The sequence below is a fragment of the Dipodomys merriami genome, unplaced genomic scaffold, assembly GCF_024711535.1.
Source record: "Dipodomys merriami isolate MVZ:Mamm:240054 unplaced genomic scaffold, mDipMer1.0.p SCAF_21, whole genome shotgun sequence".
Taxonomy (NCBI): Eukaryota; Metazoa; Chordata; class Mammalia; order Rodentia; family Heteromyidae; genus Dipodomys; species Dipodomys merriami.
In genome coordinates this window covers 29317234-29341372 of record NW_027203493.1, presented here as the reverse complement: position 1 = coordinate 29341372, position 24139 = coordinate 29317234, and the positions used below count along the sequence as shown (strand labels likewise).

At 48.1% G+C, this 24139-nt stretch overlaps 1 protein-coding gene across 5 annotated transcripts in view; it reads right to left on the bottom strand.

Moving 5' to 3' along the window:
• The window catches only part of Abcc8 (ATP binding cassette subfamily C member 8), a 73805-nt gene extending 51116 nt beyond the window's left edge, over window positions 1-22689 (bottom strand). For 3 of the 5 annotated variants that reach the window (XM_070032785.1, XM_070032786.1, XM_070032787.1), the window contains exons 1-8: window positions 22476-22671; window positions 20206-20347; window positions 15831-15952; window positions 11532-11698; window positions 9205-9447; window positions 8200-8388; window positions 4131-4175; window positions 1047-1211 (exon numbers count right to left, since the gene is read on the bottom strand). In XM_070032785.1, coding sequence (XP_069888886.1) covers window positions 1047-1211; window positions 4131-4175; window positions 8200-8388; window positions 9205-9447; window positions 11532-11698; window positions 15831-15952; window positions 20206-20347; window positions 22476-22623 — 1221 coding nt within the window. In that variant the 5' untranslated portion in view covers window positions 22624-22671. Of the gene's footprint in view, window positions 1-1046; window positions 1212-4130; window positions 4176-8199; window positions 8389-9204; window positions 9448-11531; window positions 11699-15830; window positions 15953-20205; window positions 20348-22475 lie in introns of all 5 variants that reach the window. The other 2 variants (XM_070032788.1, XM_070032789.1) reach the window with 1 other exon arrangement.
• Between the last annotated feature and the right edge of the window lie 1450 nt (window positions 22690-24139).

The following is a 24139-nucleotide window of genomic DNA, read 5'->3' as shown; positions in this document are numbered from 1 at the left end:
AATCTATGGTCTTAGATGATTGTGTACCTGCTGTACAAGTCCTGAATCTATGGGAATCTTCTATCCTATGTAAGTGACTCTCATAAAGGATTTGCTATTTCAACCATGAGCTGAAATTCTCAATGGAACCCTGGGGCTTGAGTAACTCATATCACTACCATCTTCAAAGGGGCATCCTCACTGACTGATCATCCTTCCAATGAACTCTAAAAACCAGGACCAAGAATCTAGAATCTATGGGGAGGGGGTAGTTCAAGTCTGTAACCCTACCTACTTGGGAAGAAGAGATTGAGGGATTGTGGTTCAAAGCCAGCATAAGCATCTCTACTAATGACAAGGTGCAGAGGCACACACCATTATCCCACTTATGAGAGAAGTACAGTGGGTGGGCACAGTAACATGCACCTATTACCCACCCCACCCCACCCCCCCAGTGACAGGGAGAGAAAGCACAGTAGGAGGATCACAGCCCACTGGTCAGGGCATAAATCAAGATTCTTGAAAATAACCAAATAAGGGGTTGGAGGAATCTAGCAAGTGCAAGGTCCTGAGTTCAATCCCCAGTATGCCAAGAAAACAAGCAAACAAATGTAAGTCATGAGTCACACCAGACTAGTGACTCTTAGAAGTGATCCCAGACTCAAGTTCTTAGACACTATGGAGAGTTAGTACATACATGAATTTATATTTCTGTGCCCAAAAGAAGACCAGCTGGTAGCAGACTCTGGAGGAATTGCAGAGAAGGACTCTGAGGTTGCCTCTGTACTCAGCAGGAAGGAATGCTACGAGTGTTTGCCACTTTTAAAAGGAGGCCCAAGGGCTAAGCAGCTGACATCTCATCTTTTGTGTAGTCCAAGGAAGGGCCAGAGCTAGAATTACTTACTACATGTCCCAAATCCAGCCCCAAACACTTTCTGCTATCCCATAATACCTTGGCAATGGTTATTTCCAAACACAGATGAAGGGCAACAAAAATAAATTCACATCAGAACTATTCACGTTTATGAGAAGGAATAGCGTACTTCTTACGGTGAATCACACAATACCTGTATTGCTCCTCTCAAGTTAATACCAGTTTCAATGGCGACATAGTAAGAAGCCTGCAGAAATGTCCTTTGTAGTAGGAGGGCAAGGAACAGAAGCACAGCTAAGACGTAGGCGTTACCAAGGAACTCTTGGGATGAGACAAAATATACCCCGAGAAATTGTGTCTGTTGGAAAGAGGTCAGAAACAGAGGTAATTGTCATTACCAACAAAATGACATCATCAGTACATACCACTGGGCCATTGTAGCCCTGATTATCAAAAGACCACCCCCACGCTTGCAATTCTTTATGAGTGAAAAGCCCGACAAATAAATCCAACTAAGCCTTCTGCTAAGTATAAGGAGGGCTGCCTGTGCCTTCTTCACCTCCCATTTGAAACAGAATGCAACTCATTTCTAACCTCAGGCCTAGAGGCTCTCAGCATTGTGGCACAATGCCCAAGGGAGCTCCCTGTGCAGGGAACAAGAATAAATAGAGCAAAGCCAGACCTGCTAGAGAAAATCTCATCATGCACTCTCAGCTACAGGAATGAAATCAGCTGCGGCCTCATCCGTGTGTACCAACAGTCTGCCATGCAGTGACTTTTGGACAGAAAAGACCAGTGGGAAACCTGGCACTGTGATGCTCCCGGGGGACAGATGGGAAATAAGCAGTGACAACAGACTGAAAGGATCAAAGACCTGAGCACCCAGCTCTGTGGGCTCCCAGGACCTCCTTTTTAATTTAAGGCTTTCTCTCTGCACTTCTAGCAAGATCCCAGATGCTAATCAGTGGAGCGAAACATTTTGCTTTTGTTGCTAAAGATACCAGGGAATAACAGTGTGTCTGTTTCCAAATTCAGCATCACTAGCTTCCAGGGAAACTTTGATCTTGATAAATCCATCTCTTTGCAGCAAAGCCCCCACCAATGTTTCCATGAATACACAACTCTCTCCTTTTGGACAGACCACCCTGAACTCTGCATGCATTTTGGATGGGTGTGGGAGCTGCTGCAGGGTAAACAGCAAAGGGGACAAAGTGAGAAGGAACCCAAGGTCAAGGTCTGGTTCTATGGCTCAGCTACTGTAACTGTAGTTGCTTAGATGGCAAAGATTGTGTGGATCCAAGTTCAAGGTCAATTGAAGGCTGAAAGTTAGCAAGATCCCATCTCAACCTACAAACTTTGTGAGGTAGCCCATGCTTATGATCAGGGTCTGAGGCTAGCCCTGGGTAAAAACAAGACCCTACCTGAAAACTAACTAAAGCACAAATAGGGTTGAGGATGTGACTTAAGGGTAAGTACTTGCCTCTCAAGTATGAGGCTCTGAGTTGAAACCCTAAAATCACAAAAAATAGCCTGAAAGTATATTCTGCCAGGATAGGAGGACATGGGCAGGGCAGCTCTGAGTTGAGTTCTTTTCCTAAACTAAGAAGTTCCTGGACCTTGGGTGCAAGGTTTCATTAAGAGGCGCCTCTAAACCAGCCTTCCTGGCTCACAGAGTTGTCTGATCTTATGTATGGCTTTCTCTCCTTGTATCTGTGGGAAAGATTTCTCTCTGTTGGGGAGAGCAGGGACCAGAAGCCACTGTGGAACCTTCTGAGTGGAAGATCTTATCACAACCTGGAGTTCCTGACTCCGGATCTCACTAATGTACTGGATCATTGTAGGATCAATTTCCACAGGTCTACTGGGGTCACTCAGGAAGCTGGGTGCTTGGTACAGAGATCAGATAATGCAGCTCCTGTCTGAACTCTTGGAGGATTCATGGCCAAGTTGGGGGAAAGAAAAGGGGTGCTTCTTCTTTGTGGTGCTAGAGTTTGAACCCATGGCTTCACAGATGTAAGGTATGCACTCAATCACTGAGCAGTACTCCAGCCATTCATGATATTGTGGGAGCACAAAGGAGAAGCATCTAATTTAACATGGGTAGGGCTTTCCTGGAAGAGGTGACGCTGAACAGTCTTGGTGGCTGAGGACTCGGTGACCTGAAGGCAGGCTCTCCAGGCCCGGGTAGCTCCCTGGGCATTGTCATGAAGAAGCCAATGTACACACTAGCATACCAGCATCATGGAGCACTTGTGTATTTGGGTGGATAAGACCACCCATAGTGAGAGCCACAAATATGGTCACAATTGGGATGGCATGCATACACACACACACACACACACACACACACACACACACACACACACACACAGAGCAAGAAACAGAAGGACAGACAGAAGAACATACATTCAGAACTATAAGCCAATTCTAGAAGAACTTGTCAGAAACGTTTGTACTCCATGCACACATGTTCATTAGCATCACACACATCTTCCCTACTGGGGCTTAGAGTCCATTTGAAGCTTTAGTCTTAGATCCATTCCTGCCTGCCCCCCACCCTCCCCTGCCCCCCTCCTCCTGGAGCAGCTGATATCCCAGAGCAATGCTAGCAGGTTTCAGACACGAGCGATTCTTTATGAATCCAATTTCCTAGCCCTCCAGCCAGATCGGTGGCATCAGCTGCAAGTGACAGATTGGAGTGGGGGTGGGGCAGGGGCTGGAAAGAACTAGATCATGGGCAGAATCAGCCTAGGTCCCAGCATTTTTTAGTGAGAGGCAGGGAGACAAGAGCATGAGAAAACCAGCAGGTCACAAAAATACCTTAAGTCCAAAGGAGGATACTCAGGAGAACACAAAGGCACAATGCCTATGTGCATCTGATCATATAAGATAATATTTATTGTAATGAATTCTAGGAACTGGAAACAAGGGTTTTTTTTGCCTTGTTGCTACTTTTATCTTCTTTTTGTATTGTTTGTTTAACTGTCTTTGGGAAGGTAAGGGGGGGTGCTGCACAGAAATGGAGGGACAAAGGGTGAACAAATGCAGCAGTGGTAATCACTGGACACTGTGTTGAACGTGAACTATACAACTTGTGAGTGTGGATGGGAGGGAAAAACTGGAAGACAGCCAAGGAATGGGGGGGGGTGACATTGTCCAAAAAGAAATGGACTCATCACCTGACTTATGTAACTATAATCCCTTTGTATATCACCTTTATAATGGCAATTAAAAAAATACCTAAAGACACACTACAGGAGAAACTAGAACCTCTTACCCTTGTGGATGCCAAAGGCAATGTGCTTTTTGCCAACTGTGTATCCTGGAAGGGAAGCAAGGACAGGGCAGCCATTGGTAAGAGTAAACTGTGGGTACAACCTATGTGGACTGAAGCAGGATGGATTCAGGCTGAGCTTCCTCCCCCAGGCTCCAATTAAGATTAACCGCTGCAGTACACAGCTAAGGAGCTTCTAAAAATCACAGTAACCCCTGCTCTCTGGGTAGAGCTGGTGGAAGGCCAGGAGAAGAACCAAGCAATCCCAGTAAATGGTCCCTGTTACCCATTTTCTGGGCTTAGATGACAACTAATCCAAATAAGGCAAACATAGGATGGAGAGTTCCTTGTTCCAGAGCCTGGGGACTGTATTTACTTTCACCTCTCGTTTCCATGTCGGAAACTCACTGATTGTATTTGGACTGCAGGGAACAAATATTATAATCTGATAAGGCCCGCTGCCACTGAGGCAGGACCATCTGTCTCGGGGATTTGTGTGCTGATAAGGAACTGGGACTAGAACATTCCAATGAGAGGGTAATAAATCCAGAGTTTGTCTATAAATTAAGGGAAAAAGTCTGCAAAGGTGCCTCTAAGATAAACTTCTAAATATCATTCTTACCCTCTCTCATATATCCAGAGTTCTATCTTTAGAAGAATTCTCCAAGGGTTAGGGGACATAGGAAGAAAAGGATGGCTGGACAAGCCGATAAAGGCTCTGGCCAGTGTCATTTCTGCCTAATATTAACAACTAGCTCCATGTTGCTGCAGGATTGTGAATAGAGAATTTTCTGGGGTTTCTATGATCTCACTAAGACTGAAGGTGACATCCTCGTAGGTGAAAGAAGTAATCTCTTCTCTTCTCTTTTCTGGGTCAGGTAAAGGTCAGAGATTAAAAATGCTGGGCAAACCTGTTGCAACAATGAGAAGTACAAGTTGTCATGTCGAAAACAAGCTTTACAATGTTGATGCGGGGGAGGGGGGGAGGGGGGGAGGCTTGGGGGGGTGGGGGGGGAGGCTGGGAAGGGATGTGAAGGGTAAACAAAGGAGGAGGCTGCAATGCTTGATAAGAAATGTACGCATTATCCTGCCCATGTAATTGTAACCCCTCTGTACAGTATGTTCACAAAAAATAAAAAATAAAAAAAATAAAAAAACCAAAAAAAATTAAAAAAAATAAAAATGCTGGGCAAGGCTTTAAAATCCATCAAAGTCTAAATCAGTAAGAAGAATCCTCACATTCTTGCTAGGCACAGTTGGGTTAAATGCCTGTAACCCAGCTACTCAGGAAGCATAGATGGGAGGATTGTGGTTGGAAAGTAGCCTGGGCAAAAGTTTGAGACTATAACTGAAAATAACCTAAAAGCAAAATGAGTGAAGATATGGTTCAAGGGGAAGGACACTGGCCTAGCAAGTGCAAGGCCCTGAGTTCACACCCCGGTACTTTACCACCTCTCAAAACAAAAGTTGTCTTTACAGCCTCCAGAGTAACTATAGGCATGAGCCACCTACACACAGTTGTATTCTTTTTTTTTTCCTGGAATGGGGCCTGAACTGTGGGCCTGGGTGCTGTCCCTCAGCTCTTTAGCTCAAGAATAGCACTGTACCACTTGAGCCACAGCGCCACTTCCGGCTTTTTCTGCTTATGTGGTGCTGAGGAATTGAACCCAGGGCCTCATGCATGCAAGGCAAAAGCCCTCTACCTCTGAGCCACCTTCCGAGCCCCACAGTTGTATTCTTGATTGAACCAACTCCTACTTGACTGTCCATACCACATCTAATATCCATCTTTATGAAGCTGTCTAGGACCACAAGCTGAGTTGGCCATTTCTCTTTCCAGTTTTCTCCTCATGGTCTTATGTAATATACAGGATAAAATATTTTGCCAAGTATGGTCACTCATGCCTATAAGACCATCTCTTTAGGAGGTAGCGATAAGAGGATGATGGTTCAATGACAGCATTGAGGAAAAATTCAAGATTCTACCAAAAAAAATACCTGAAGTAAAAAAGAGCTAGAGGTGTAGCAAGTAATGGAGCACTTGTTTAGCAAGCATAGGACCCTGAGTTCAAAATTCCAGTATCATCAATTAAGTTCAGATTTTTCTCTCCATCATTGAATTTCACAATCTTTAGACCCAGAGGTGATGGTTTGGTAAGTAACAATCAATTTAGTATTGTATTTTGAGACTTAGGTTCAAAACTGACTCTATTATTAACTAGCTGAGTGATCATGGGGAAAGTTGCTCAACTTCTTTGAACCTCAAGTTTCTAATCTGTAAAACAGAGATAACAATACCTATTTCACGAATTATATGGTATGGTAAATATATCTCAATACACTGTTACAAAATAAGTACTCATCTCAAAAGTGTTTTTGTAGGAGTTAAATATGAAAAGGCACAACTAACTCCTGAACACAACCAGCCACTCCCTAAGTGGCCATTGTTGTTAAAAGTCGTCTTCTTGCTGGTTGTGATGGCTCAATCTGTAACTTTAACCCTAGCTACTTGGGAGGTTGAGATTCTGAGATCATGCTTCAGGGCCAGCCTGGCCAAAAAAAAAAAAAAAAAAGGTCTTGAGACTCCATCTTAACCAATGGCTGGGTGTGGTGACACAGACCCCTTACCCAAGCTACAGGGGAAGCACAATGGTCAGACATAGAAAATCACAAATAAGATTATGTTCCAGTCTTATGAAAGCACATAAATCTATATCCTACCCTGAAAATAACCTAAGCAAAAAGGGGCTAGAGTTGTGGCTCAAGTGGCAGAGCACCTGTTCAGCAGATGGGAGGCCCCTGAGTTCAATCCCCAATACTTCGCCCCTCCCCTCAAAAGTCTTCAGCACAAACAGTACCTTCATATTCTCACTGCCCTACTTAGGTCTCACACACGGTAGGGTTCAATAAGTACTGGATGAATAAATCAGACGTGCAGATTTAACATATCATATTTCTTACCTAAAGTGCTCAGCCAGCTAATTATAACTCCAGAAAAAATTAATATAAGCTTCCTGAGGGATTGACTGCTACAATCATGAATGAATGCTATACAAGAGGCATTATAAATTATTAAGGGCCCTCATGACTAATTCTCTTCATTGTGTCTGACTGTGGTTAAAATACTAATGGCATCCTCACTGGGAATTTTAAAAAGGCTGAGAGTCTTATTGGGGTAAAATTTCCCTTTTGGGCCATCTAAATCTAAGTGGCTATACAGAATAAGGGCCTTATGCCCCTGTAGTGGGAGCTACTGGCCCAAGCAGGGAAAATCACCCCTAGAAATAGCTTTCTGACACTTTTAGGCAAAATATTTCAGATCACAGCATCTTTTGAGCTGGAAAGATATTACCTAGTCTAGTGGGTTTCAACTATCTTTAAGTCATGGAAGCTTCTATTAATAAAAGCTTCTTTATTTAAAAAAATTACATTTTGTATTATCTTTAAGTAGCTGTACAAAGGAGTTTCCATTCAACAAAGTAGTTTAAGTATCTTGATTGATGTCAACCCTTTCATCATTAAGCTTTAATGGGAAGGAAGGTCTAGCATTTTTAGCAGACTAGCATAGCTCTAAGTAGAAACTGGAGTCGGGAAAGAAGACCTGCCCATGGAGGCTTCTGACTCTTCTGAGAGCCACCCTCCCAAATACCCCTGTAGAACCTCCAGAATGAGAGTATGCAGAGGTGAAGAAGGCTCTTCATGCATCCTCTGAGACTATGATGAAGACAAGAACTAAAAATCACCACACCTAACCAATCACGGGGTCTCTGGGCCCTGGGTTGCCACACGTACTTTCTGCAACTTTCCCAGTGACTTCACAGCAGGAGTGGTCATGGCCATGACCATGGAGAAAATTGGGCACCAGGAATCCCCTAGGGTACAAGCTTGCCTGTTGCCATTTCTGTTGACCAGATACAGAACAGCTTCCAGAGGCCACATTGCTAAGGCTTTTTGTGCATGTGTGGACAACCATCCTCCCCTCCCTGGAGCCATGGCTGACACACATCAACCTCTTTCACTCTCTCACAAGAGTACAAATCTCAAGGGTGCCCTTCCCTACCTTCCAGCCTACCTTGGGCTGGAAGACATGGTTCTCCTTCCCAAGATGATCCACAATCCCAAAGATGCACAGTGGTCCAGCAAAGCCCAGCAGGTCAGCCAAGATGCGGAAAGTACTGCTGAGGACTAGGCGTCTCCCAAAGGCGTGGCAGAGGGCCCGCCAGATGGCCCGAGCTCCCTGTGTGCTCTGTGTATCCTTCCGCTGCCCAGAGAGAACCATGGCCAGGTCAGAGTGGCTGAGGATTCATTCACAGCAGAGCCCAGCTCCCAGGAAGCCCCTGGCTCTTACCACCTGGGGAAACCCAGAGGGAGTTTTATCTACACACAGGTGAGCCCCAAGAAGAAGTTACAGAGCAATCAAAGGCATATTTGAGTGGGCCCTGTCAACGTCAACACAGTACAGATGGGGAAACTGAGGCTAGAGGACTGATCAAGGCCCCAAGGATGTGTGATGAGCAGAACACCACGCTTAGGGAGTGACATGAACCACACTCACCCATGACCACTGCTCCCTGTGCCTGCCTTAGTGGTGCTGGGCAGCAGCAGTGAAGAAGCACTGGACAGAAAGTCAGGAAATGGGCACTGACACTTGCTAGCAATGGGTTAGCTATAGGCAGGTCTGGGGATGGTTTCTCTTTTTCTGATATGGGACAATGTCTGCCTGGCCAAACTCACAGTGTTAGCATAAGAATGAGATATCTCTACCCTCCTGTTTTTTGTTTTTTAAATCTACTTTTATGTTCACTGAGACCCAGAGGGAAGAAGAGTGGGGCTTATCAGACCTATTTCCCCATCTGGATGAGGGACCTGTGAGCAGTCCAACTGTGACCATTCTGTGAATCTTTAGTCCTGAACTCGTCCCTGGCTCAGTGTGTGACTTACAGTAAGCCTAGTCCTCTCATGAGGCCTCAGTTTCCCCACCTGCCTACCATGGGTTTGAACTGGAGCCCTCTGAGTCCCTGTCTATGACTCTACACTGTAGGTCAGAGAATGGGTGGAGTAGCCATGCCCCACTGACCGCCTGGGCATCAAAGGCCTCGCATAGCCGTCGGTAGTTGGTGAGGGCCCTCATGGCGATGGGCAGTTTCCCGATGGCTCGCAGATCAATGGGCTTTTTGTGGGCAGTCTTGATGAAGGCATTCATCCACCAGTAGGTACCCTTGGATAGCAGGTTCACGAAGGGCTGCAGGAAGCGCACCCCCAGGTCCTGCAGGTCCTCAGGGGGCTTCACCTCTCTGGGTGTCTTGAAGAATATGTATCTCTGTGGGGCACATGGATATGGTAAGGTTAACTCTTCACTACCCATCACCACCCCAGCAAGAATCCAGGATGTGATGTTCCACACTGGACCTCCACCAGATGCCGCCATGTCTTGTCTATAATTATTCTGAAAGACCCAGGGCATTGTCACTTTGTAAGTATTCACTGGCTCTACTCTGAACCTCACAGGCTGGGCTGGATTGGGCTGAAGTTGAGTTGGGGAAGAACAAGCATCTCCTAGGTATTGTCTTCCCCACAGATCTAAGGACCTCACTGGGTTACATACAGTGTTCCCAGTACTTGAAGCATGCAGATCTAGGTTTGAGCCCTGACTTCTCCACTTACTAGTAAGGAATGGTTGGACAAGATTCATCTACTATGAGGGGCAATGGAAGGAGGGAATATAAGGGCCTTGTATCATATGGACCACCACTTAAAAACAGAAAAACCAGACAAATGTTATTTAAATGAGCATCTTACACTCATTGGAAGGTCCAAGTTAGCAAGCACTTCTACTCCATGGCTGACTGGAGGGTGAAGGAAGGGTTTATTCATTCACTGCAGGTAGATCACGGCCTTTCTGACTAGGAATCTACAACACTAATGACAGCTTAAAATGCAGAGAAACGTTGATCCAGTAACTCTCTCACTGGGCTCTCTCTCCCACAGGACCAAGAGCAGCAATGCATACAGATAAAGGTTTGCTCAATGCACTATCACTTCAGAAGGCAAGAAATTGGCAACAGGTTGGGAGGCATGGCTCAGTGGTATTGCACCAGCCTAGAAAGTTCAAGACCCTGAGTTCAAACCCCTGGTACTGCCAAAAACTTGGCAACAAGACAAATGTCCATCTGTGATACTGAATACATTAAGGCTCATCTGCATGATAGGATATTATGCAGTCCTTGAGAACCCTGAATTAGACATATTAGACTGCTATGAAGGAGTCATGGGAGATATTTATTGGGTGAGAAAAATATTATGTGGAAAATAGCATATACCCTCTTCCTGCAATCAGAACTTGAACCTGGTATCTCACTGGCTAGTGCTCTACCACCTGAGCCATGCCTCCAACCCTGTAGCATATATTTTTCTTATAAAATAAATTTTTATTTTTGTAAAATAAATATTGAGGGGAAAATCTTATGTATCTAGTATCGAGGGAAAAACCCTAAATAGATTATTCTTTTGTGGGATGCATATGATATTATACGAATAAGAACATAGCATGGAAAACAAAGTAGCTTGGTCTGTGCTATTTGAGCAGGTGAGGGCTGGGACAGGGGAAGGAGAAGGCTGGAGTCTGTCTGAGGTAAGAAGTGAAGGGGAAAGAGGAATACAAGAAAGATAACAAAACAAAGACAGGTGTGCACTCCATCACATATATGAATATGTTAAAGCACAAACAATGGGAGGGAAAAACTGGGAGAGATCAAGAGAAGGCGTGACATTGTCCAAAAAGAAATGTACTCTTTACCTGATTTATATAATTATAACCGCCTTTTATATCACCTTTATAATAACAATAAAAAGTCGTTTTTAAAAAAAGCACAGACGGGCTGGGAAGGTGGCTCAGTGGTAGAGTGCTTGCCTTGCATGCATGAGGCCCTGGGTTCGATTCCTAAGCACCATGTAAGCAGAAAAATCCAGAAGTGGCACTGTGGCTCAAGTGCTAGAACACTCGCCTTGAGCTGAAGAGCTGAGGGACAGTGCCCAGGCCAACTGACAAAAAAAAAAAAAAAAAAAAGCACAGATACATCCTCCTGGCCCTAAACAAAATGAAGTGGGGAAAGCCAGCTCCTAAAGTGTTTATATCTATGAGCTTCAACCTCTGCTAAACATGCTGACTTCCTTCTCTCCCTCTGGGACCCTGGAGTAGAGGCCACTGAGCCAGATGGACTGATTTTTTAAGAAAACTTCATTTAGTGCCTCTGCTCCCTTTTCTGGGGTAGATAATGGCAGCTAGACTCTTCTGGGGCTTAGCTGTTGCAGCAGGTGGGCACCCCACACCCAGGAACAGGATGAGGGTCAGACCCCATGCCCTTCTTGCCCACATCCAGGTCCATCCTCAGATGGTCTCCTTACCCTCACCCGGATGACATTGAGCTCCACCAGAAGCAGCATCCCGTACAGGACCACCAGCAGCCCTGTCAGGCAGAAGCGCAGCTGCGAGAAGCCAATGGCGTGGTCGTAGAACTTAACAAACTTGATGGTCTTGGTGATAAAGGCCAAGGTCCAGTAGATGAGCAGGGCTGTGGAGGAGAGACCCAAGAGCACAGAGGATGTATGTGTACATGTGTGTGTGTGTGCAAGTGGGTAGGAGAAGAGAGAGAACCGGTGTGCTGGAGAGGTGTGTGTGTGTATGCATGTGTATCCATGTCTGACAAGAGGCTGTGTACATGTGAATATACCAGAATGTGACCCTTTGAGATGAAGTGACATATTGTAACAGTCATTACAAGCATATCCAAAATGATCTCATAAATCAAACTAGTCAGACAAATCTCCCTTGAATAAGTAATAACGAGAAGAATAGGGCAATTATTTCTTGACGTTAACCAAGTTATAGGCACCGTGCCAAGTAAGCACTTTAAACACATTCTCTCACTCCTTCCTACAACTTTGGGTGGGAAAGTTGCCATCATGCTCAATTTGTCAGATAAATGAATTGAGGCTCAGAAAGATTGGGGCCATGAAGCCATTCAGTGGCAGAGCTGGACTAGCCTAGTGCCAGAGCTCATGCCTGCAAACCCCAGGCTGTAAGTACTTCCTAGTGTAACGTTCAAGCTCGGGATATCTCAGCCAATCTGGCCTTTCTTTCTTTAGGTAAGGAAACTGAGGCCTCATAAGAAAGAGCGTGGGAGAGAAGAGGAGGTAACCTGTGCACATTCACAGCCAGCTCATGGCAAAGGGAGGGTGAGAGCCCACTAGGAGTCTCACACTCATAGTCCCAAGCCCATGGTGATGTCCCCTAGGGGGACTAGGGAGGTAGGGGGTATAGAAAAAGTGAGTCGACTTATAAGGCAGTGCCGTAGAGTGGTTAGAGGCGGGGTCCCTGCAGACAGAGACACCTGGGTTTACATCTTGTGACAAAATAGCGGTGTGATCTTGGATAAGTCATCTAGACCCTCAGTTTCCCCATCAATAAAATGGGGACCATTGACAGTGGTTGTAAATAGTATATAGAAAACATTTACCACAGTGAGCTTGGTGCAGTAGGTACTCTTTGGGCATCAGTTGTTGATATTTTTATTATCTTCAAACCAGATTTCAAGCAGAGTAAGCATCAGAAGCTAGGGTGGACTGTCCTAAATTCCTGGCCCCTTTCCTCTAATTCACCAATCAGCCACTGTCAGCTTGGGACATTAACTAGCTCAGTCACCCTTGAGGGGATGTTTTGGCACTGGTGGCTCCTGACCTTACTCTGAGAGCCACAAGGAGTAAAGCCAGCCTCAAGCCCCCTCCTCTAGGGAGGACTCAAAGTGAGCGAAGGAGACTTACACCTTCTATCCCAGAGGGGAAAAATCATCTCTTGGGGATGATGGAGATCTGCTTGGCCTGACTGGCCTGGGAAGTAGACGACATTGGGTTCTACCATATGGCCCAGGCTGAGTGTACCCAAAGGGGCTGGTGCTATTGTCTTAGGATCCCAGGTGAGGGCAGGAAGAGAGTGGGCAGAAGCCCTCGGGACATTTCTTCAGCTCCATCTGGGCTCCAGGTCACAGGAACCTGCAACTGGAGGCCACTTGTGCCTCCTTGACTGTCCCCACCTGGAAATTCTTCTGGCCCTGGGTGAGTCTGCCCACTCACCTGGGAAAGGTGTCTAAGTGGTCTAAGGGTAGTTGGTGTTTGTAGAATTTCAGTTTGGGGGGAATGAAAAAAGTTCTAGAGATGGATAGTGGGTGATAGTTCCAGTGTGAATGTACTTAGTGCCAAGGAATTTATAAATGCTTAAGATGGTAACATTTATTATGTTTCTATATATACAAACAAATACACACACACACACACACACACACACACACACACACACACACACACACACACACAAACAAATATACTGGCACCCACTAACCTCCAAGAATTTGAAGCAGGAAGATTACAAAGTTGAGACCAACATTTTTGAGACTCTCAAAAATAACAAAACAAACAAACACCCCCAAACAACTTCTTAGTACCACTGGGATAAAGACCAAGGCCTGTGGTGTGCTCTTAGAGGTCCTGAAGCAGCTTTAGCCTCCAAGGTCCAGCTCCTTTGTGCTCTCCACACTCCTTCCAGATTCCCTAATGCCCCTTTTCCTCTTGGCCTCAGAGCCTTGGCACCTCTTCCTGACGTACTCAGCTCCCTTCTCTCCATTCCAGTTCCTGCTCAGACATGTCTTCCATGCAAAAGACATCTCCAGCTCATCTGGAGCCTGAGGATTATAGATCTTTCATAAGACAATGTAAGCCACATTGTTAATCTTTCTGTGAAACTCCAGATCTACAACAGCCTCCTCTGATGGCCATCTATTCTCCCTACACCTTACAGATACAGCCATTATGCACCTAAAACCTCACCCACTTTCCCTTCTTGTAGAATTTCTGTCTCTGGAGAAATGCTTGAAGTTTTTCCTGAAAGGGAAAGCCTTTGTCCTTGGAAAAGGACTAACCCATCCATGTCTGATGAAGGTTGTTCCCAGAGAACATCTGTGTGTCTGCGCGTGCGCACACATGCACATGTGCACACACTATCATGCGCTGGAAAAGGAGAAAAGGAACTAGCCAGATGCTCACAGGATGTTTCCACAGGGTCTCCATTCAGCTAGGCCTTGGTAGTTAGTGAGGGACTCTCTAAATGAGGGTTGATCCAGAAACTGAAGCAGGGGGTCATCAACTGCTGCCCTAGCCCCCATGCATATCATCTGGAAGGGTTCTGAGATCAGGACACCACCTGGATATCACCTGGATAATCTTGATTCAGCTCAGATTCCACCGTCCATAGGAGGCCAGACCCATGACTAAATCAGCAATTATCTCCTGTCTTCTAACAACAACATGGCACTGCCATGACCTGAGCATGGAGGGTTCTAGACCCCAACATCCATCAGATATCCCGATTCCTCAAGGCCATGATCTAACCACCAGATACACACAGCTCAGCCTTAGACATGTGGCCCACAGAAGCACATCTGATACACCTCTGACTGTAAGTTCAGGCTGAGACCCTGAGGCACACGGTCTCAGAAGCAGTCAGAAACCTGCATGGATGTCAGACTCCGGCTGCATCTTTTGACTAGTTGGGTACTCTGTGAGAGGAACTTAGCCCGACTCCAGCTTTCTGCACAGTAGATAGAAGGGAAACAATAATGAGATGTATGTGACAGGCTTGTAAGGATTTCATGAATCTGTCTTATGCTTGGGTCAGAGCCTGGCATGTCATCAGTGCTAAACGAGTGTTTGCTGGTGTTATTTTAAACCTCTCTGATTTTCTGACCTTCCCCTCACCCCCATAACCCAGGGGTACTAATGGTACCAACAGCACAGTCATGGGAACTACTGAGGTAACAGGAAGGCACAGCACTGAGCCTGGACCACAGTCTGTGCCCTATAAAGGCCAGAAGCCATCCCTGTTTCCTCCCAGGACTCAGACACAGGGAGTGAGAAGCTGCAAGCAGGCACTCCTTTCTGTGTCTAAGTGCTGGCAAGCCTGGTCCTGGGGCCATTTTCTACTCTCTCCAGGAGATCTCAGCCAGGCTCAAGTTTTAGATGCCAGCTGTAAACTCACCATGATAGAAAGTGTATCTTCTGCCTTACATCTCCTCTGAATGGCCACCTCACTTATCTAACTGCTCACTTGACAGAAGAGTTGACCATCTCTCAACTTAAGCATGCTCCAAACACAAAGCTTGACCTGCACTCCAGTCCCAGCTCCTGCTCCTGAGCCATCTCAGATACATACCAGAACCACTGTTAGCCCAGCTGCTCAGGCCCATTGAAAAGAAGGAGTCTGCCTTGCTCTCTCCTGACCTCTCCTATTTCGTTCTTCCCTCTGCCCTTTGGGCTTTGCCCACACCAGCCTCTCTGCCAGGTCTGCTCCTATCAGAAGGCTTTTTTTGGTCACTGTTATCGGACAATGTCCCTGGCCACCGTGTATAGACTGCCACGTCTCTCCTCCCTCCCCTTTCCCTTGCTCAGCTTGATTTTCTTCACAGCATCACCATTCATTTGTTTACTTACTACACCTTCCACCTGACTGTAAGCTCCACAAAGGCGGTGATCTTTTCTTTGCAGTTTTGATTCTGTGGCTCTTAGGAGCTTGTCTGGTATGTAAGTCCTCAGAAAACATTGAAAAGAATGAAAGTGTCCCTGGGCCCCACCCCCCTCCCGCTCTCCTCGCCCTACCGATCAGCAGCTTGGGGAAGTTGGAGGTCTCGATGTTATGATAGTAGACCACAGAGGTAACAGCAGCCATGAACGCCATCCCAGCTGGCATGTACAGGTGGAGATGGCGAGATTCCGTCACGCTGAGATGGGGAGAGAAAGAGAGGACAGAGAGGATGTGGATTTGACCAGTACAGCAGCCCAGGCCTTGTGCTGATTGCTCAGTACATAATAGGGCCTCAAATCAGAACCACAGTGTACTTCATATACCCATACCTTAAACAAAGCACTCACTAAGGGGCTCAGGAATCCAGAGAGTGAGGCTCAGGGCTTAGGGTTGAGGCTTGGACACTCAGTCTTCTTTCCCAGGTACCAGGAGGGTCAGCTATGGCAGCAGCTGCTGCGAAGCCAAGAATCACAATGCAGCTGGGCAACTGTCCCCAGAGCTCGGTGGGTGTGTAGGAAATGGAGGCCTGTGTGCCCCAGATCACTCAGTGACAACCCATTTAACAGAGTGGCCCAGGTCAGCACCGACACCCTCCCTTAGTGCTGTACTTGCAGCAACAACAAGAGTCAATATTTGTTGAGCATTTGCCCTGCACTAGACACAGTTCTAAGTATGTGATGGAGAAATGCGTATTCGGAGTCTTCTCATGTTATAGATGTAGAGAGGAGCCAAAGGTACATGCCTTATACCTCTATCAAGATGAGCACAGAGAGAAGTTAGTGACAGCTCCTGCTCGCCCCACTGGAACTCTCCAAGGCCTCTGTGGTGGTTGGACTCTGTTCAGTGATACTCCCCTAAGGAATGAGAGCATCCTCCAGACCACAGGCTTTCTCCCTTAGCAGGGGGCTCCCTCCTGAACACAGTAAGACCCATGCAGCTCAGCCTGGTACCTGAGGCCCAACAGTGTGGTCTCCCACACTGCCTGTCCTGCTCTTTCTGCTCCAGTCACATTGGGACCCTTCTGTCCCCAGAGAGCCTGCTTTAGCTTCCTGTTCAGTGCTGTCCTTGCTTGTGCAGCTCCTGGCAGCATGCCCAGGGCTCCAGCCTTGGAGGACCTGCCTCTAACTATGATGTGGTCTAGGGAAGGGAAGCTGCAGATGAATAGAAATCTAAAGCAGAAGAAAGAAATGGGGATGATATCCTGGCACTGGATATCCACCATGCCTGTAATCCTAGCTACTCAAGAGGCTAAGATCTGAGGATCACGGTTCAAAGCCAGAAACATCTATGAGACTCTTATCTCATGGTAACCACCAGAAAACTGGCAGTGGTGCTGCAGCTCAAGTGGTAGAGAACTCGCCTTGAGCTGAAGAGCTCAGGGACAGGGACTCCAAAGGCTCTCTCTGGTGGGATTCTGGTGCAGGTACAGAGGGGATGTGGGCTCTTCACAAAATAGCACACCCCCCTCACACTCCTGGAGAAAAGAACCACTAGAGTCTGCCCAGCACCAATGTTCTCAGCCCTGGGGAATGGAGGCTGATTGGTTGAAGCAGACACCCTTTGCCAGTGGTTGGTCTGGGGAGGTGGAGCATATAACCCAACCTTGGCCCAATGGGATACAAAAGAAAGGGTATAGAAGACGATCCTTCCTGTAAGGAAGAGGCATGTCTCCTCGGCCTTTGCCCTTTTTTTCCAGAAGGGGAGCAGCCACTTTGTGATCATGAGGAAGATATGACTGACACACAGAGAAGACATAGAAAGATGAGAAGAGGCTGGATCCCTGGGGACATCACTGAGCCACCAAACCAACCAGAAAAGGCAACATCTAGCTCTCTTATTAAGTAAGTTTGTAAATATTGATTTTAAATGTTGAAAGGGGACTATGCTCAGCAAAAGTTCTTCCAACTACCAGAGGAGGTACAAAAGCAAGGAAAGCAAAAAGCAATCATTTGTGAGAACCCTGGGAATGACCAGCTTCCCCTCCTTCCTCTCTCTCTGCGCAGGGGTCTTCTTTTTTGGATGATACATACTACATTAGGGAATGTTTTCACAGACTTAATCCAGCATACAATGATTTGAGAAGAGTTTCCATATACATATTAATTTTCCTCATTAACCTATATTTCTAGAGCATCATACACCAGAGTAACTGCTAAGGAGCACAGGAAGGCCAGTGGTTTTAAGATATGTGAATTGCTAAATGAGGCCTACCCTCAGTCAAACTTGAGGTGAAGTCTACCTTCACCACCCCTACATGTCCCCAGTCTGGATTAAACATAGGTGCTACAAGGCAGGGTCTTCTGTCTGCCTGTTTTCTATGCTCCTCACACTTGCCTGCTCTAGGGACTAGGTGACAAATGCCCAGCCCAAGCGCTGCCCTGTGCTCTGGGAAGGAGATGGCCATTTGCACTGTGCTGATTTGGGGCCCAGTCACAGAGCAGAGGCTGTTGATCACCAGTAGGAGGGAATACCCGGACTGATTCCCTCCAGGTCTCATATTCTGGAAACACATCATCTGCCCAGGGCCTTTCTACACTAGGCTCTAAACCCTGTCCATCTCTGATTTCATTCTCCATGAACCCTGAATCAGCTGGACAAGAGCTTTGATGCTGGTTTCACAGGTGGAGAAAGTGAGGCTCAGAAAGGCCAGGTGACTTGTGAAGTTTCACAGCTGGCACAAACTAGTGCTAGCAGATGCCCAGGCTGTCCGAATCAGCCATCCCCTGTTTGGCCAATGCGTATTTGAGTATTTCTAGGTGTGGGGGGTTATGCCTCTAGACCCTCTGGAGCATTTGTGCTGTTTTGGAAGGGGTGAGGATGGAACACAGACTGGGCATCTGCTACTTAGTCAACAGTGTGCACCCTCTGGTTGTCTTGCTGGTCCTAGGAGACTTTACTCATCAGAAGCTCCTAGGCAAGCAGGCACTACAGAGATCACTGCTGATGCTCAGATGTAGGGATAATGGGGATTGGGAGAATAAAGGAATAGAAGGATCCTGTTTCTCTGTGGCCAGATCCCAATCTAGACCATGCTGGCAGGAGCCAAGCCTGGCTACAATCTGATTCTAACTCAGAGAGGCTGGACCTCAGATGCTCTTCTCTTGCCCCATCAGTCACCCAAGTAGCCACTGAGCTTTGCTAATTCGTCCATTCTGTCTCAGGGAGTTGGCAGTTCCCCTCTTGCCCCCTCCCCTGATGCTGACACTCATTTCCACCGCAGTCATCTCTCACCTACATTACTACAGCCACCTCACAAGGCTGTTTCCACTTCCAGTCTCTCTTGCCTCCAATTCCCCAGGACACCCACAGCCTCTCCTCTAAAATCACTGGGCTGATGACACCTCTCTTCTGTTCCCAACTGCTGGCTGAATCCAACACAAACATGCAGTCTGGGATTCAGAGCCTCCCCAAGATGCCCCAGGCAAGTTTCCAAGCCTCAGCCTCCTTGGTTCCTCTACATTGTTCTAATGTTTCAGCCCACTTCCACCCTTGCCTGCCTTCTTCCCTCAGCGCCACCTGCCTTCTAAAGCCTTCTCACCACGCCCACCTTTCCTCTGGGCATCCTATCACAGATCACACTTGTCATCTCTGTTCTTTGATCCCCTCCTCCTGCACTGTTATTTCCCTTCTAAACTCTGCCTGTCAGAACCCTAGTCATAGGGTTCCACTCCAGGACCTCTCCACCAGAGAGCTTGCCCAATATAGCCTTCTCCTCTTTCCTTCCAGAAAAGTTGCTTGTAACATTTTATTTTGTCTTCTAGGATTCAATAAACGTTTATGGCACTTTCATGTGCCTTGAGCCGTGAGTACAAATATGATTAAGGCCTGGGATTTCTGGATGCACACAAGACCTTTCTGATTAGGTCCAGAGACAGTTTTGCAAACAGATATAAAAACTTTGACATACTGTTTCATTTATGCTGTGGCAGAAGTTGTTAGGCCCAGAAGGTGAAGCCCAGAGAGAGAGGTGGGTGTGGGGAGAAAAGCTGTGGGAATAAGACTAGAGGTAGATAGGTTTGGACAATGGCCACTCAGGGACCCAGCAATGGCATCTTATAAAACAGCAGAAAACCAAGGAAAGGTCTTAAGTAGAATGGCTGACATGCTTAGTTGTTTCCACCAGCCTTCCCGAATTAACTCCAGCAACTTGTAGACAAGGCTTGGCATCTTTTACGGGACTTGGGAGCTGATAATAGGCTCTCATATTATTCCTGGGACTTGACCTGCAGGTCTGTGTTCTCTCCTTTGACATGGACTGACAGTAGGCCCTGTTTTTCCCATGTATCTAGTGCCTGGCACAAGAGAACTGGACACTCTCTATGTGGGGCAAAGCATTGGATTTCATAGCAAATGATCCTGGTTTATGGGAGGCAGGTGAGCTGGAATCTCCTTGGTCTTTTCTAGCCTCCTGGAGCAATCCCACTCTCTCCTGAGTTCTCAGTCACTTACCCATCAGACAGGATGCCCTCTGCGATCTCACACACGAGGACAAAGAGCAGCATGAAGGTCAGGATCCAGCGTAGGTTGTGCCCTGGGAAATGTAGCCATGTACTATGGTGGATGTGCACCTTGGAGCTCTGACTGCCCCATCCTGAGAGGAGAGATGGTAAGAGGTAGGTAGGAAACCTGGTCCACTTGGAGAAAAGAACATGGACTATATGAGGGTGTGTGGGGACGGGGTTCACAACGAGGCTGAGGAAGAGGATGCCTGCTACATCTGCTGCACAAGAATTAAACATCCAGCTGGGCACCCATGGCTCATGCCTGTAATCCTAGCTACTCAGGAGGCTGAGAGCTGAGGATCACGGTTCAAAGCCAGCCCGGGCAGAGTCTGTGAGACTCTTATCTCATATAAACCACTAGAAAACCAGAAATGGCGCTGTGGCTCAAGCAGTAGAGTACTCACATTGAGCTGAAGAGCTGAGGGATAGTGCCCAAGTCTAGATTTCAAGCCCCAAGACCAAAAAAAAAGAATTAAACATCCTAGAACGAAGCCTGGACCTGTGCTGGTGGGTCCTATTCTGGTACCCCTTTTACATACTGACCTCTTGTGGGATATCACCAGATAGTTAAACCACATAACAATGAACAGAAGTGTGCAGTCCTTATTTCCATACACACAAGAGCATGTGTTGCACATTTTTTTGTATTTTGTCTAATCATTTTATCAGTAACTAGCAACTTGCTCTTGCAGCAACTTCTTATTAATTTAACTTTGTGACCATTTTTCCTTCCTTTTCCAAAACTACATGGATTTTAAGATTTGTCATTTTTAATGCTTTTGTTATCTTTAGGTAGTTGTACAAAGAAGTTCCATTTAACAAAGCAGTTTATGAACACAAAGCATCTTGACTAGTGTTACCCCTTTCAACATTCTTGCCTGTCTCTCCCCTACTCACCCCTTCCCTCACCTCATTTTCTAGGATACACATTGAATTCTTGACTGCATTCTCCTTCCTCCCCCCCCCCACCCCGCCCCGTCTTTCTCCCCCCCCCCCTCTCTGGGTTGGTTGATTAGTTTGGGGAGTACTGAGCCTGGCACTTGCTAGGTACTTTTGGTTTGGGGAGTACTGAGCCTGGCACATGCTAGGTACTCGAAGTACTGGACACTTCAATCAAGCCACGCCCCCAACACTTATTTGCTTTAAGTAGGTTTCAGATAGGGTCACGTGTTTTTTGTTTTTGTTTTTTGGCCTGGGCCAGCAGGCCATGGAGATTCTTCTACTACCTATGCCTCCCATGGAGCTGGTGTTACAGTTACAAACCCGCTAAGCCTGGTTTATTTGTCGAGGTGGGGTAGCTTTAAATTTTTGCCAGGGCTGAGATTACTGCGGCCACTGCACAGGGCCCTACTTTTCTTAATTAAAAGTGAACGAACCCATGCTGGAACTCCAAAGGACCGCCAACATATGGGCAGAACTGACTGGTCTGGGAGATTCAAGGCCTTAGAACGAGAGATGAAGGGGATCTAAGAGAAGGGGCCCCTGGCTCCGACCGCGGCGCCCAACTTTGCAGCCCACGTTCAAGCCGGCAGGCTGGGCGCTGCGTTCTTTACGCAGCGCGGTTACGCAGCGCGGTGAGACAGAGCCGGAGAAGTTGCACTCCCCAGACATGCGGGGCCGGTGCGGGAATCCGAATCCCTAGCTCGCACCTCTCACCGGCCCCCCCAGGACTGTCGGGAGGCTACGGATTCCTGTGAGGCTCAGCCCCGGGAAGGCACCGGGGCTCCCCGGCGCCTCCACCTCCACCTCGGGCAGCGGCGGACCAACCGGCAGTGTGCCCCGGGGGAGGGGTGACCCGACGCCCCGCGCTGCGCCACCTAGGCTGCAGCCGGCCCCGCAACACCCCTCCTCCCTAGCGCACGCGCAGAGACCTCCGCCGTGCCCTACTCTCCATCCCAACTCTGCACACCTGCGGTGCCCAAACTTGGGGATCCTTTGGGATTGGAGCATCGGCTGTGTTCGTCGCGGGGCTGGGGGGGGAGGGGGAGGGCACCCTCTCCATCCTCCGCCCCCCGAGAGTGGAGGGATGACTTGAGTGTGAGAATGCGGGGAGCAGAGGGCGTTTCCCGGGACAGGGGACCCCCCCCTCCCCGCAGGAGAGAGGCGCAGGACTGCTCCGGGACCCCGGCGCGCCGCCCCTCCCCCGGGCCTCCCTTCCCCTCCTCCCCGCCCGCCCTCCCTCCCCGCCCCGGTCCTCCTCCGCGCGCGCGCGCTCACCGATGAACAGGATGGGAAAGGTGATGAAGAGCAGGAAGACGTGCGGCACCACGTTGAGCGCGTCCACGAAGCAGCCGTTGTTGAGGACGCCCTGGTCCACCCGGTAGGCGGCCGAGTGGTTCTCGCTGCCGCAGAAGGCCAAGGGCATGGCGGCGCGGGCTCCGGCTCCGGCTGGGCTCCGCGCGCCTTCCGCTCCTCGGTCCCTCGCAGCTCCGCCACCCAGGCCGGGCCGTCAGCACCCCCGCCGCGCGGGCCCCGCCCCGCCCCGCCGGCCGGCGCTCCTCTCCCCCTCCCCGCCCGCCCGCAGCCCTCCCTCCCGCTCCACTACCTGCCGGGGACCGGGGGGGGGGGGGAGGGGGGGAGAAGCCCGACCAGCCCGGCCTGCGTTCCAGCTATGTGCTGGCGGGGAAGGGCGGGGGGGGGGGGCGGGGAGTATCGCTTTGTGAGTGCCCCGTTGCGCGCGTGCGCTGGGGGCGAAGGGGGTGGGCGGTAAGGGGGAGGCGGTGGGCATGCTGTCGTCTGAGTGGGAATTGGGGGGCACAGAAGAGGGGAAGAGGGTCCACATGGACCCGAAGTGAGTAGATCCAGGGCGTGGCTCGCGTGGATGTAGTGGTGCAAGTCCTCACCCTACATGGAAGAGAAAAACCTTGATTTTGGAAGGTGATGGGAAATTTTCAAAACTAGTCCCCAGCTCTCTCCCACACGTGGTCAGGCTTTCACCAGTCCTGCTATGTACGGTTATCATAACTTCCATTTTTCTCAGGAGAGAAATGAAGTTCAAGGAGATTACATGACTGACCCAAGCAGGTCACTGTCAGCAAGCAGGAAACGTGGCTCCAATCCAGCTCTGCACATCCCCTGACCCCACCCTCTCTCCTTTCCTAGTGCCTCTGATATATTGTTGCAGCCTGGTCAGCAGACAATGGGTAGAATGGAGAAAACGGAGCTGTAGAAATGTATCTGGCCAAAGAGCTATGAGTTCTCTCTTCTCTCTAGCTGGTAATGGAACCCATGGCCTGGCCCATGGTAGAGCAGTGTTCTACCATGAGGGTAGAGCTCAGGAACTGAAATTCTTACCTTACTTTGAGACAGACCTCACAGGTTCAAGAACATGATGAACCAGGCGCTGGTGGCTCGCGCCTGTAATTAATCCTAGCTACTCAGGAAGCTGAGATCTGAAGATCACAGTTCATAGCCAGCCCGGGAAAAATGTCCATGAGACTCTTTACCTCCAATTAACCACCAGAAAACCGGAAGTGGCACTGTGGCTCAAGTGGTAGAGCACTCGCCTTGAGCTGAAAAGCTGAGGGACAGTGCCCAGGCCCAGAGTTCAAGCCCCACAACCAACCAAAAAAAAAAAAAAAAAAGAAAGAAAGAAAGAAAAAGAAAAAAAAGAACATGATAAAATTGCCCACTTAAGCTTTGGTCCAAGATAACACTCATACTAAGTAACAATCTAGAAAGGCAGATCCCAAGCATACACCCTTGAGAGCACTGAAGGCCAAACTCAGCCTTCCATTATATCCTCTTCATTCAGTTCTCAACCTGATCCAGTGCTGTGAGATCCTGTAAGGTGCTCTGGCTGGTCCTTCTCCCCACCCAAGGCAGTAGAATTCTTATCAGGGCTCAGCAAAAGAGGACATCCCTCTCCAGCACAGAAGCCT